Here is a 13,541-nt window from a genome sequence, read left to right on the forward strand (position 1 = left end):
CACAGACTCTGCTGCGGGAAGGCCAGGTGGACGGACAGACGGATGCAGCCAGCCCCCCATGACAGCAGCGCAGTCCCTGACATGTGTCCGTCATGTGGCTCATTCTCCCTTTAGGTGTTGGGGTTCAGCAGCTGCCCCCCATGGCGAGCGTCCCAGCCGGGGGCAGCGTCACCCTGAGCTGCACCTTCCACAGCCGCAACCAGACCGGGACAAAAGTCACCTGGGCCCGGAGCTCCCCGGAGGCCGTCATGCTGGACCCCGCCCACCCCTTCTACCAGGGGCGGCTGGCCCAGAGCCAGCGGGACCAGCAGGGCCGGGCGGAGGCCACGATGACCCTGTCGGAGCTGATGGAGAGGGACTCAGATCTCTACCACTGCTACATCACCCACCTGCAGAGCGAGCAGGGGAAGGGCACCGGAACCACCCTGACTGTGATGGGCAGAGGTGACTTGGGGGCCATGGGACTTGGGGCCTTTCCCTCTAGGGGGCAGGGATGGGGCACGGGGCCTCTCCCCTCTAGGGGCCATTGGTCCAGGAATCTCCTAACCCCTCGTTTCTATTGTCTAGAGGCTCCAGCGGGACGTGAGTTCTGTCAGGACTCGGGGCCCCTCTTTTACCGAGCCGTCATCTCCCTGTCGCTCGTCGTTCTCTTCTCCCTGGGAATCATCCTCAGCCTGCGGCCTTGGAACGGTACCGGCTCCGCACGGGTTCCGCCTTCACTTCCTGTCCCAAACGGTTACATGGCATCGCTGTGTGGGCTGGTAACCAGCCCCTGCCCCACCCCAGAGCCAGCTGCTTCTCAGCACTATGCGAGTGATCCCCATGTAACCAGCTCCTGCGCCACCCCAGAGCCAGCTGCTTCTCAGCACTGTGTGAGGGATCCCCATGTAACCAGCTAGTGCCCCACCCCAGAGCCAGCTGCTTCTCAGCACCAGGCAAGGAGTCCCTGTATAACCAGCCCCCATGTTCTACCCCAGAGGTGGCTGAATTCCATCCCCGGTGGCATCAGTCTCTCTCTGGTATTTATAGGGCTCCATCCCCGTAGCGTTTCCCCCCAGTGTGCTCAGTGACGCTCTCGTTCTGTTTCTCAGGTGTCCCCGTGGATCCCGCGGTGGGTGCTGGCTCCAAGCCGCGCCCGGCACCGGGGCAGGTGTCTCTGATTTAGCCGCTCAGGGGGCCGGTCACTGGCAGGATTTTCCCAGCTCCGGGTTCAGAAGCCGTCAGACTTCGCTGGACTCTGAGCCGCCCGCCGGGGGCTCCTGCGGGGCCGGGCGTCTCCGCTCTCCTCTGCTTCTGTCTGTGGGTCGATGGGCCCAGGGAACCGAGCGAAGGGGCCGTGCAGCAGCAATGGGAGCGTTGGAGCTTTGTCGCCCCCTAGTGGCCGCTGCCGTTACAGTTCTCCTTGGTACAGGAAATGGCCTGTGGCTCTGGGCGTCGGGCTCCGGGGTGCGGGTGGGTCTGGGGAGGGGAATGTGCACCCTGCAGGGCTGCTGCTGGGATCCCAGCTGGGGTCAATCGGCCATAGCTCCACTGGAATAAACTCAGAAACACCTATTTACACCAGCTGTGGATCTGTCCTGTATGTCTTGGGCCTGACAATAACATTAAAGAAAAGTATTTCTCAAGATTAATTCCTTGTGGGACAATATTTTTCCATTTAGAAATAAACGTTAAATGCTGCAACAGAGTCAGCCGTATCATAGAATCATAGAATATCAGGGTTGGAAGGGACCTCAGGAGGTATCTAGTCCAACCCCCTGCTCAAAGCAGGACCAACCCCAACTCAATCATCGGACCTCAGGAGGTATCTAGTCCAACCCCCTGCTCAAAGCAGGACCAATTACCAACTCAATCATCCCAGCCAGGGCTTTGTCAAGCCTGACCTTAAAAACCTCTAAGGAAGGAGATTCCACCACCTCCCTAGGGAACCCATTCCAGTGCTTCACCACCCTCCTAGTGAAATAGTGTTTCCGAATATCCAACCTGGACCTCCCCCACTGCAACTTGAGACCACTGCTCCTTGTTCTGTCATCTGCCACCACTGAGAACAGTCTAGACAAAAAATTCCCGCCTTGTGCAAAAGATACATAAGGGGGTGGAGCAGAACAAAGGGGGCTGCAGTCATGAGAAATCCCCTATTTGCTCCTTGTTCTGTCATTGGATACCACTGAGAACAGTCTAGATCCATCCTCTTTGGAACCCCCTTTCAGGTAGTTGAAGGCAGCTATCAAATCCCCCCTCACTCTTCTCTTCTGCAGACTAAACAATCCCAGTTCCGTCAACCTCTCCTCATAAGTCATAGAAAGTAATAGAAAACAAAATTCTAAAGAAAACATTTCTGTGTAAAGCAGATAAAATCAGTCTGGAGCATGTTTGGTTTTTTAGAAGGAATACGGTGATTGCAAGAGATACGTGTTGCAAAAAATAAATAGACCTCAGTATGTGAAAATAAAATATATTGAGCAAAAATTCCTTTATGTAAAGTAATGTTATTCCTCATGAAAAAATATCACAGAGAGGGTAAGGAGCATGACCCAAGATGAGACAATGAACTGAGGACTGAACCCAGGAGTCTTGGCTCCCAGCCCCCCGTCGCTCCTTGCTCTAACCACTAGACCCCACTCCCCTCCCAGCAGGGGCCAGAGGAATGCACATACACACACCCCCATCCGGCCCTCATCCCCAGCCTCTCGCTGCAGCCATCTCACAAGCGTAGGCCACAAAACTTTCCACCGGCCCCCCCAGAGGTGACATTTCCGGAGGATGCTGAGGCTGAGCTGAGCTGGGCTGCGGACCTGGCCAGAGAGTGGGGACCATGGAGCAGCTGCCAGTCCTGAGCCCCGTCCTCTGCATTGTCCTCCTCATCCCCACCCGGGGAGCAGGTATGTCGGCAAATCCTGGCTAATTTAATCTGTCCACCTACCCCATCCCTAGATCCATCTCTGTCTGTCCTTCTGTCCATCTCTAGATCCATCTCTGTCTGTCCTTCTGTCCACCTACCCCATCCCTAGATCCGTGTCTGTCCTTCTGTCCAGCTGCCTCACCCCTAGATCCATCTCTGTCTGCCCAACCACCTACCCCATCCCTAGATCCATCTCTGTCTGTCCTTCTGTCCATCTCTAGATCCATATCTGTCTGTCCTTCTGTCCATCTGCCCCTCCCTAGATCTAGATCACTGCCGCTGCACATTGAGTGGATGTTTGCAGAGAACTGTCCACAATGACTCCAAGGTCTCTCCTGAGTGGTAGCAGCTAATTTAGACCCCACCATTTTGTATGTATAGTTGGGATTCTGTTTTCCAATGTGCATCACTTTGCATTTACCACCAGTGAGTTTCATCAGCCATTTTGTTGCCCAGTCACCCAGTTTAGTGAGGTCGCTTTGCAACTCTGCACAATCTGCCTTGGACGTAACTGTCCTGAGGGATTTCATGTCTAGCGTCTCTGTGAGCATCTGCCGTGCAATAGCAGTGCTGATGTGGGGTCTCTGCTGGAGGTGGACGTGAAAGCCCTGTGCAGTGTGTGATCGACAGTGTTGTGAGCAATAGGAAGGTGGGCCGGATGCACAATTCTTTCCCCTTAGCTTCTTATCTCCGTGCTGCTAAGGTTTCTGGTGGCTGAGGCGTGTCTTGATACCACTCATCGTAGTTTTCCTTTGCTGCTATAACGTTTATTGCTCTGGTTCACGAAGGTCTCACAGTCCTTCAGAGCCCTGCTGCCCTCCGAGCGTCCCCCGGCGAGACCGCGACACTCAGCTGCTCCTTCGAGAACACACAGGGCAGCGTGGCCAAAGCGACCTGGACCAGAGCGCCCGGAGTCGTGCTGGATTCTGCCCATCCCTTCTACAGCGGGCGGCTCCGTATGTCCCACCTGGATCTGCTCCAGAAAGGGGAGGCCACGCTGACCCTGTCGGAGCTGGAGCTGCGGGACTCTGGTCTCTACCAGTGTCACATCAGCATCCACCGGGGAGAGAGCGGGACGGGAGCAGGCACCAAGCTGCAGGTGATGGGGAGAAACCAGAGTGACACAGGTGAGGTGGGGAATGGGGACACGGGGCTTCCCCCGCTCCGGCCCCAGGGCAGGGGACTGGCTGGCTCCAGGGGCTGAGAATCCCCTAACGCTCCTCTCCATCGCCCAGATAAAGTACCAGCCCCCTCAGGGAGCTGCGCCCGGGAGCTCCTGTACCAGGTCACCATCGCCCTGGGGCTCCTTCTCATCCTTGGCCTGGCGGCCACCCTCCTCCTGAAGAGACACCGAGGTACCAAACCGGAGCCTTCCCCCCGCTCACCTCCTGGGCCCCATGGGCCAGGGCCTGTGCTAGTGAACACACCCGAGCGGCCGTCTGTCTGCTATGGTCCATGCTGGGCTGTCTGTCCATATATCCACCCCCCCTCCCCATCCTTCCTTCTCCCTCCTTCTTCCCCCAGCCCTAGATCTCTGCAGCTTCCCTCTTCACCCCAGACTCTCTCTCACTCCTCCGTTGTAACGTTCCTTCCTTCTCCCTTCTTCCGCAGCTCCGCCCCACTCGCAGCCCCGCCAGCGGCAGCCGAAGGTGAGACAATGCAGGCTGGGCCCTGTTCCAGCCAGTGCTTGGGTCTGGTCTCCGGGTGCCAATAAGGACCGGTACAATACAGTGTGGGGAGAGAACCCAGGAGTCCTGGCTCTGAGCCCCTCTGCCCTGATTCCCAGGCCTCCAATCTGCGGTAACACTGTGGGATTTGCTCCCTGGGAGCTGCTTAAATTGGCCAGAATTAATGTGGGGTGACAGCTCCTCACTGTGTGTCTGTCCAACACAGGGCCAGGGCAGCCAGGCGGCCACAGACAGTGAGAACCTGCACTATGCAGAGATTAAAATCCAGACCCCAGGACGCAGGGACCACACGTCCAAGCACTGCCAGCGGCGCTGAGTCCCTCACACCCAGAGCCACGCAGCCACGAGGGAATTCCCCACAGGAGGAGACCCTCACAGGGTTTGCGGGACAGCAGAAGAAAATGATGGGCGTGAAGGTCCATGTGAACCCCAACAAAACCCAACTAGCCCTCTGTACGGCAGGGAATAATCTACTAGGGCATGGTCCTACCCTCAGGAAATGCCTTCTCCGGGGCCTCCTGAAGTCTATATCACGCCCCTGTGCGTTATTTCCCTGGCCTCTGTGGAGTGATTGCAACGCCGCCCTATGGAGCATGACCAGGTGGGGGTAATTAACGCAGCATCTGGTCCCTCTTCCTAACTGAGCTGAAAGAGAAACACTAGCCCACCTCAGCATCGTGTGGGCAGTGGAGTCAGTCTGAGTGACCAGCATGAGAGCTCCAGCCGGCTGGAATTGCTCAAAGGAAGTGGTTTTTTTTGGTCTAAAAATTAAATAATTTCTTTGTGTGAAAAATTGTCTCTTTCTGACTTTTTACAAAAATGTGCTTGGGTAAAAACTTTTGCTTTTTTCCATCACTTCCCTCTTCTCTCAGTCTCCTTGTCATATTCCAAAAATCTTACAAGGATTTTTTAAAAATTGCTTTTTTGAAAATCATCTTTTTTTCCCATAAAAAAAGATATTTTCCTGTAAATTTGCTATTTTTAGAACATAATTTTTTCCCCAACGAAAGTGTCATTTTATCCCTGAAAATTGGGACACTTCCCTCCCCCCCAAAAACAATATCTTTTATAAAAATTTAATTTTTTTTCTGAAAATTTTTTCTCCCCTGTAAATTGGGATTTTGTCCCTCATGCAAATGTTATTTTTTTATACTGATGAGCGTGGGAAGAAGGGGAAAAGAGAGAAAAAGGCACTACATAAAAATCATTGGGGCAAATCAACCAACAATGGAGAGAAGTAATTGAAACACCAGGGGAAATTGGTCTCTGATTTTTTCCCTTTGGGTATTTACCATTTTTGTGGGATTTCTGTCCCTCCTCCTTTCCCCCCACCCCCACTTTTCTCCCCTCCCCACCTATCAACTCCCCACCGTCCCTGGCCTGGGGAAGGGGACTCACCCCCTTTCTGATACCACCGCAAACACAGCCCGGAACCTTCCAACGTGGATCCTGTTTCCGACCGGGATCTCATTAAAGAACATGGTAGAGGGGTTGATGCCACTTCCAGTTTACTTCTGCCCTCACTGAGATCCACTTCCGCTGTCTCCCCCTCCGTTTGGAGCGTTAATCTCAGTTTCACCCACCGCCCTTTAAATCCTGCGGGACCCACCACACCCCAGAACCCTCCCCCTCGTGTTTCCCACACGGATCATTGAGAGCTTCACACCCAACTGTGGGCAAGTCGTCTAGGGCTACAGTCCTGATGCCACATCGGGTCCACTTCTGCCCTGCCTGGGGTCCACTTCCTGTACGGTCTTCTCTCCCCCTCCCCCACCACCTGCTGCCCTTGGAGCGATTTAACCCCTGCAGAACCAAACACACCCCGCAATTTTCCCTTTCGGCTGCCTGTTTCCCACCCGGACCCCGCAGAGCGATGCACCAAGACTGTGGGCAAACATGAATTACCAATCAAAATAAAATAAAACACGCAAGTCTAAGCCTAATACAGCAGAAAAATAAATGCAGGCAAATCTCACCCGCAGAGATGTTCCAATAAGCTTCTTTGACAGACTAGCCTCCTCCTAGTCTGGGCCCGTCCCTTCCCCTGGGACAGGCCTTGTTCCAACTCAGCTGGTAACTAGGGGATTTCTCATGACTGACGCCCCCTTTGTTCTGCTCCACCCCCTTATGTATCTTTTGCACAACGCGGGAATTTTTTGTCTAGACTGTTCTCAATGGTGGCAGATGACAGAACAAGCAGCAATGGTCTCAAGTTGCAGTGGGGGAGGTCTAGGTTGGATATTAGGAAACACTATTTCACTAGGAGGGTGGTGAAGCACTGGAATGGGTTCCCTAGGGAAGGGTGGAATCTCCTTCCTTAGAGGTTTTTAAGGCCCGGCTTGACAAAGCCCTGGCTGGGATGATTTAGTTGGGGTTGGTCCTGCTTTGAGCAGGGGGTTGGACTAGATACCTCCTGAGGCCCCTTCTATGATCCTATGATTCAGACTATCCTAGTGAGAGAAGGCCCATACACAGGCAGACGGTGATTTTGATTCTTTGTTTTTTACCCCTGTAACTAGCTAAGTGATCAAAAATACACCTAAGTTCTTAAAATCTAGGCCTTTACAGGCAGCCAGAATAGCTCTATTCTAACTCAGCTCAGCTCAGCCTCTGCAGCCCCCGGAAGCATCAGCCTCCGAGGGTCCGTGGGAGCGTTTGTGGTCAGCACCTCTGAGATGGGCCGGATAAGGGGGGAGGAGAGTTGGGTGTGTGTTTGTGGTATTAAACGTGACAGGGTTTGTGTACGTACATAAAAACATAAGAACGGCCGTACTGAGTCAGAGCAAAGGTCCATCCAGCCCAGTATCTGTCTACTGACAGTGGCCAATGCCAGGTGCCCCGGAGGGAGTGAACCTAACAGGCAATGATCAAGTGATCTCTCTCCTGCCATCCATCTCCCCCCTCTGACAAACAGCGGCTAGGGACACCATTCCTTACCCATCCTGGCTAATAGCCATTTATGGACTTAGCCACCATGAATTTATCCAGTTTTCTTTTAAATGCTGTTATAGTCCAGCCTTCACAACCTCCTCAGGCAAGGAGTTCCACAAGCTGACTGTGCGCTGTGTGAAGAAGAACTTCCTTGTATTTGTTTTAAACCTGCTGCCTATTAATTTCATTTGGTGACCCCTAGTTCTTGTATTATGGGAATAAGTAAATAACTTTTCCTTATTCACTTTCTCCACATCACAAATGATTTTATAGACCTCTATCATACCCCCCCCTTAGTCTCCTCTAATTCTCTCCAAACCCCTAATCATTTTAGTTGCCCTTCTCTGAACCTTTTCTAGTGCTAGAATATCTTTTTTGAGGTGAGGAGACCACATCTGTACACAGTATTCGAGATGTGGGCGTACCATGGATTTATATAAGGGCAATAAGATATTCTCAGTCTTATTCTCTATCCCCTTACGTGTCTGTGACCATGGGCGCCCCCCGCTGGGATGGATCAGCTCTGATCCTTCCTGTGTCTTGGACCCCAGGCCGCCCACAGCTGTGGGGGATTCCCCTCTACTCAGAGATGGGGTGGCCTGTGAATTGGGAGAAGGGGGAACAGGGTCCCCCCACCTCCCCATAGCTCCCCATCAGCCCTGGGATGTAGCAGAGGGACAGCTGGCCTGTCTGTATGGTAGGCGGGTTTGGCACCATGTGTTTTATTGTGGGGGAGGTGGATAGAAGAGGGTAGAACAGGGCAGGATGGATGGATCGATCCGTCCTCAGCGCCTTCAGTCTGTCTGTCAGCAATTAATTCTGTCCATCTGTCTGCGGAGAAGGCCCTGTCTCCATCCGTCCACCCATTGCTCTGTCCATCCATCCGTCATTGTCCATCTGTCTGTGGTAGGACCCTGTCTCCATCCATGGTTCCATGCATACACCCACCACTCCATCCATCTGTTTGGGGTGGAGCCCTCTGTCCATCTGTCCATCCACCCGTCTGTAACACACTCTCTATTTGTATATAGCTCTGTCCCCCACCCCCCAGTAATATGCTCTCTCTCTTCATCCTGCACAGCACATTTTCCCTTTGCACCCCCGTCACCTCCAGCTCCCCCCGAGCACCGATCTCTGCCCTGACCGTGGAAACTCCCCGATGATCCTGTCACCGACATGTAGCTCCCAGCTGCCCCTGGGATACCTGAGCTCCTCCAGTGGTCCCTGGAGCCAGCAGCTCCCTCTGGGATCCACTGGGGGATCATTTTGGGGCAGTGAGAGGGGTCTGGGACCGACGGAGCTAGAAAGACACCATCAACACCAGGGCTCCCGAGCCCTATAGCCAGTGGCTGCATCAGCGAGGCCGAGGGCCCTGGAGATGCAGAAATGAACCCGTCCTGCTGCTGAATGCAACACCCCTGGTCAGTTTTGCTTTCACACTCACCTGCGCACAGGCCCAGTGACCTCCTGGTATCTGAGCAGGCGCCTCCCCCTCACCAGCCACAAGAGTTTCCATCGTGCATCTGGGCTGCTCACTCCGGAGCAGCCGTTACTTGCTGTCCTGGGTCTCGTCTGCTCGACAGTCCCGGTCTGTGACTCCTGGGGTGGCTCCCAGCCTGCGGAGAGCATGGGGCGACCGCTGGCCCCTACCATCATCTGCTTCATCGTCTTCCTCATCCCCTCGATAGCAGCTGGTGAGACAAGCTCAGAGTTATGGGGGGAATAGAGATAGAACCCAGGAGTCCTGGACTCCCTCCCCCTGCCCTAACCCACTAGCCCCCGACTCCCCTCCCATAAGGGTATGGAGAGATGGTCTCAGAATACATAGACAGCTGAGGATGGCTAGCTGGATGGATGGAAAGGGAGCAAAATGGACGGGGGTGTTTGGGGATGGATGGATAAGGAGAAAGGGAGCGGGTGGATGGGGATGGATGGATAAGGAGAAAGGGAGGGGGTGGATGGGGATGGATGGATAATTAGAGAGATGAAGTGGGTGTTTAAGGATGGATGGATGGCTAGAGAGAGAGGTGTATGAGGATGGATGGATAGATAGGGGAATACGTGCAGGGGATGGTCAGGTTTATTCTAGAGGACTGTCTGGCTTATCATCGTTAAGATTTAGACCAGTTTCCTCTTTAAAGCTTGACTCTCCTAAGTGCTCTAAAGTCCGCATGGTTCCTTGCATTGCCTTGAAATGCGGTGTGCTTCCCGGGGCTGCAGGCTGGGGCTTGTGGGTGGTGGGGTGTGGAGGGGAACGGGTGGTGTAGGTTAGCGGCAGATGCATGGATAGATGGACAGAACTGAGCATGGATGGAGGAGGGAAAAATAACTGAGGACAGCGGGATGGACAAAGCGGAGGGTGGCTGGATGGAGCTGAAGACAGCTGGACGGAGCTGAGGGTGGATGGATGGAGGGAGAGATGGATGGATGGAGCTGAAGACAGCCAGATGGCTGGGTGGATGGATGGCGAGGTGGAGCTGAGCACAGACAGACAGGCGGATGGATGGACAGGTGGATGGACGGAGATAAGGTCAGATGGGTGGATGGATGAGAAAGCTGAGGATGAATGGATGGTTGGACGGACAGGGCTGAGAATGGGTGGGTGAGTGGATGGACAGAGGAACAGATGGATCTGAGGATGGCTGGATGGGGCAGGCGATAAACAAGTGGATGGATGGACAGATGGACAGAGCTGAGGACAGACGGATGCACAGAGCTGATGGTGGATGGACGGAAAGTGCTGAGGACAGACGGGTCTCGGGCTGGGTAGAGCGATCGATGATAGACACACAGACTCTGCTGCAGGAAGGCCAGGGGGACGGACAGATGGATGCAGCCAGTGCCCCATGACAGCAGCGCAGTCCCTGACATGTGTCCGTCATGTGGCTCATTCTCCCTGCAGGTCTCGGGGTTCAGCAGCTGCCCCCCACGGCGAGCGTCCCAGCCGGGGGCAGCGTCACCCTGAGCTGCACCTTCCACAGCCGCAACCAGACCGGGACAAAAGTCACCTGGGCCCGGGGCTCCCCGGAGGCCGTCATGCTGGATCCCGCCCACCCCTTCTACCAGGGGCGGCTGGCCCAGAGCCAGTGGGACCAGCAGGGCCGGGCGGAGGCCACGGTGACCCTGTCGGAGCTGATGGAGAGGGACTCAGGTCTCTACCACTGCTACATCACCCACCTGCAGAGTGAGCAGGGGAAGGGCACCGGGACCACCCTGACTGTGATGCACAGAGGTAACTTGGGGGCCATGGGACTCAGGGCCTTTCCCTCTAGGGGGCATCGGCTCCGATCCGGCCCCAAGGCGGGGGATTGGCTGGCTCAGGGAGCGGGGATTGGGACATGGGGCTGGCTGCAATCTGGAGTGGAGATCATGAATATCTGAGCGATGCTCATGCTGTGGGGGGTTGTCAGGTTTAAATTAAACAATCTCCCGGCCGATTCGAGGCGGCTTTTCTGCTGAGTTGTCGCTGGCTGCAGCTCTGGCCTGTCTCACATCCTGTCAGTGCCCCGGGGTGAGAGAGGGGGTCAGAAACCCAGACCCCCACTTCTCTCGAGAGCCACAGTGCGCCCAGAGACGCCTCTCTCTCTTCTCTCGCTATTGGCCCGGGTTGGCTCGGAGCCCTTTGGCCTGCTGCAGGTGAGGTTATGATCCAGCCCCAGTGACTCACTGCGGGAAGATCAGACTCATGCCGGCACCTGCGAAGGGCTTTGCAATAGGCGCCGGTGGAGACAGGGGAGTTTTCTTGCAGTGTTTGTTGGAGCGGAAGCTGGTTGCTTAATGCAGGAGTGAGTGAGGGACACACAACCCCAAAGCCAGAGACACAGAGAGGCACACACAGGTCCAGAAATCAGACACCCACAGCCCCATAGACATGCAGCCACAGACCCAGAGAGAGACCAGAACGGCCCCGTGACCCACACGGCCCCACCACGCTCTCTGCTGCACCAGTCACTTGGGATTCTCTCCCGTTGGTCCCATGTATGAATGGAGGTTGCCGGCCATTAGCCCAGACCCCAGGAGGGCAGCTGGCCACTAACACGCTGCACCAACCTAACCAGACTTGCCTCTGTGGCCTCCATTTGGGAGCAACTCCACAGACATCACTGGGGTCACTCCAGAGTCACTGAGATCAGAATCCGGACTGGACTCCATTCACTGCAATGGAGTTATTCCAGATTCACTTTGGGAACTCTGAGATCATAATCCAGTGCTACAAGAAAATACACCAGAAATGGCTTCCTATGGCTCTTCCCAGGCTTCTTGCCACTGGAGACATTAACCTCCTTTCTTTTATTTAGATGATAGAAAGGAAATGAAGCTGGACGCCAGCACAGAACTCACCATCTACAGAGCCACGATTGCTCTGGCAGGCGTCAGCATCATCATCTTAGTTACCGCCCTCCTGCTGCGCAGACGCACAGGTATTTACTCCTCCTTCCGCGCTCACTCCACCTGCCCGTTCTTCCGGTGTTCAAAATGTACTTCTCTTCCGTCCTACTGGTGCAAGGGGGAACGGGAGCCCCCGAGCTACATTCTCCAGTCCTCTGTTCAGTTCCTACACCTCCAGTCATCTCTTCCAACAATAACCCAGGCCTCCTTCTTTCCTCCCCAGCAGCCTCCCCAGACACCCAGCAGCAGCAGCCGGCAAAGGTGAGACCATTCAAATTGGAGCCTGAGTTTAACTGGGTGGTGGCGTCAGTTTCAAGACAGTGCTGATGCGTGGTCCGTGTGACTCTGGTAGAAACCTGACCAGTGGAACACGGGAGAGGGTTAGGGGTGCGTTAGCCGTTAAATATATTACAGTAACGGAAGCTGCAAAAGTACCAGATTATCTATCATCTAGACCAGTGGTTTTCAACACTGAGGGCTTCAGTGGGTGCATCAATTCATCTAGATATTTGAACAGGTTTACAACAGGCTACATGAAAAACACCAGCAAAGTCTGTACAAACTAAAATTTCACAGTTTCTTGTTTATACTGCTCCATACACTCTACACTGAAATGTAACTACAATATTTATATTCCAATTGATTTCTTTTAGAATTATATGGTAACAACGAGCAATTTCCCAGTAACAGTGCGGCTGTGACACTTTTGTATTTTCATGTCTGATTTTGTAAGCCAGAAGTTCTTAAGTGAAGTGAAACTTGGGGAATGCGAGACAAATCAGACCCCTGGAAGGGGTACAGTAGCCTGGAAAGGTTGAGAACCCCTGATCTAGACAGACAGACGTGCACATGGGGATAGGCAGACATGTACGTACATACAGACTATTGTGCACAAAGACAGGTGGATAGATCGAATCTCAACTCGCAGCCCCTCTGCTATTCCAACCCTGGGCTCCCTTCTCTGCACACAGTCTGCCGGTGCCTCTCAATCCTGACCTGTGTCCACTTTGTGGGGGGTCTCTCTGAGGGCTGAGTCACACCGGCGTGGGGCTATGTGTGCTGGGGACAATAGCACACACAGATAACCCCAATACATGGCCAGGGGTCTCCATTTTACCCACTTCCCCCTTAAATGCACTCACAGGGCTGGAAAGACGACAGCGGGAGATGGAACTTGTGTGACTTGATTTGTGTCTTCAACAGGGGCACAGCAGAGCTGGTGGTAACGCGAGCGAGGATCTGCATTACGCCGAGATCACTTTCAAGGCTCCGGCTCACACAGAATACGCCTCCGTCCGGACCCAGCGGCTCTGAAGAGTCAGATCTGACTGTGAAGCAAAGGGAGACGCAGGGAACAGCAGGAGATCCCTTCATCACACAACCTTGGAGGCGTCTCCCAGGGTTAGTGCTGTCAATGCACAGAGCCTGTTGCTTCTGGACAGTTACTTACAGATGACCGTAGTGATAGATGTGTGAGGCTTTGGGCCAGATCCCCAGCTGGTGTCAATCAGCCGCTCCTCTGGGGATGTTGATGGGATCAGATCCCCAGCTGATGTGAATTGGTGTCACTCCTCTCAGCAAGAGGGGAGGTACAGTTCAGCCCAGGAACCTGGCCCACAGAAAACTTCCAA

At 54.2% G+C, this 13,541-nt stretch overlaps 1 protein-coding gene and 1 pseudogene across 1 annotated transcript; both read left to right on the plus strand.

Moving 5' to 3' along the window:
• The first annotated feature begins 3,644 nt into the window (after positions 1–3,644).
• Positions 3,645–4,906, plus strand: LOC120392348 (annotated as a pseudogene).
• A 4,242-nt stretch (positions 4,907–9,148) lies between these two features.
• Positions 9,149–13,224, plus strand: LOC120392349. Its single transcript, XM_039517066.1, has 5 exons — positions 9,149–9,215; positions 10,424–10,753; positions 11,820–11,942; positions 12,134–12,171; positions 13,114–13,224. Exons 1-5 carry the CDS (start codon positions 9,149–9,151, stop codon positions 13,222–13,224), a joined length of 669 nt encoding a protein of 222 aa, XP_039373000.1.
• Positions 13,225–13,541: the final 317 nt, after the last annotated feature.

Source organism: Mauremys reevesii, unplaced genomic scaffold (genome assembly GCF_016161935.1).
Source record: "Mauremys reevesii isolate NIE-2019 unplaced genomic scaffold, ASM1616193v1 Contig1, whole genome shotgun sequence".
NCBI lineage: Eukaryota > Metazoa > Chordata > Testudines > Geoemydidae > Mauremys > Mauremys reevesii.

Excerpts from the sequence above, each read along its gene's own strand:
- LOC120392349 (XM_039517066.1), top strand. The coding sequence starts at position 9,149 with ATGGGGCGACCGCTGGCCCCTACCATCATCTGCTTCATCGTCTTCCTC. Across the intron at positions 10,754-11,819 it reads CCTGACTGTGATGCACAGAG|ATGATAGAAAGGAAATGAAG; the intron begins GTAACTTGGGGG and ends TCTTTTATTTAG. Across the intron at positions 11,943-12,133 it reads CCTGCTGCGCAGACGCACAG|CAGCCTCCCCAGACACCCAG; the intron begins GTATTTACTCCT and ends TTTCCTCCCCAG.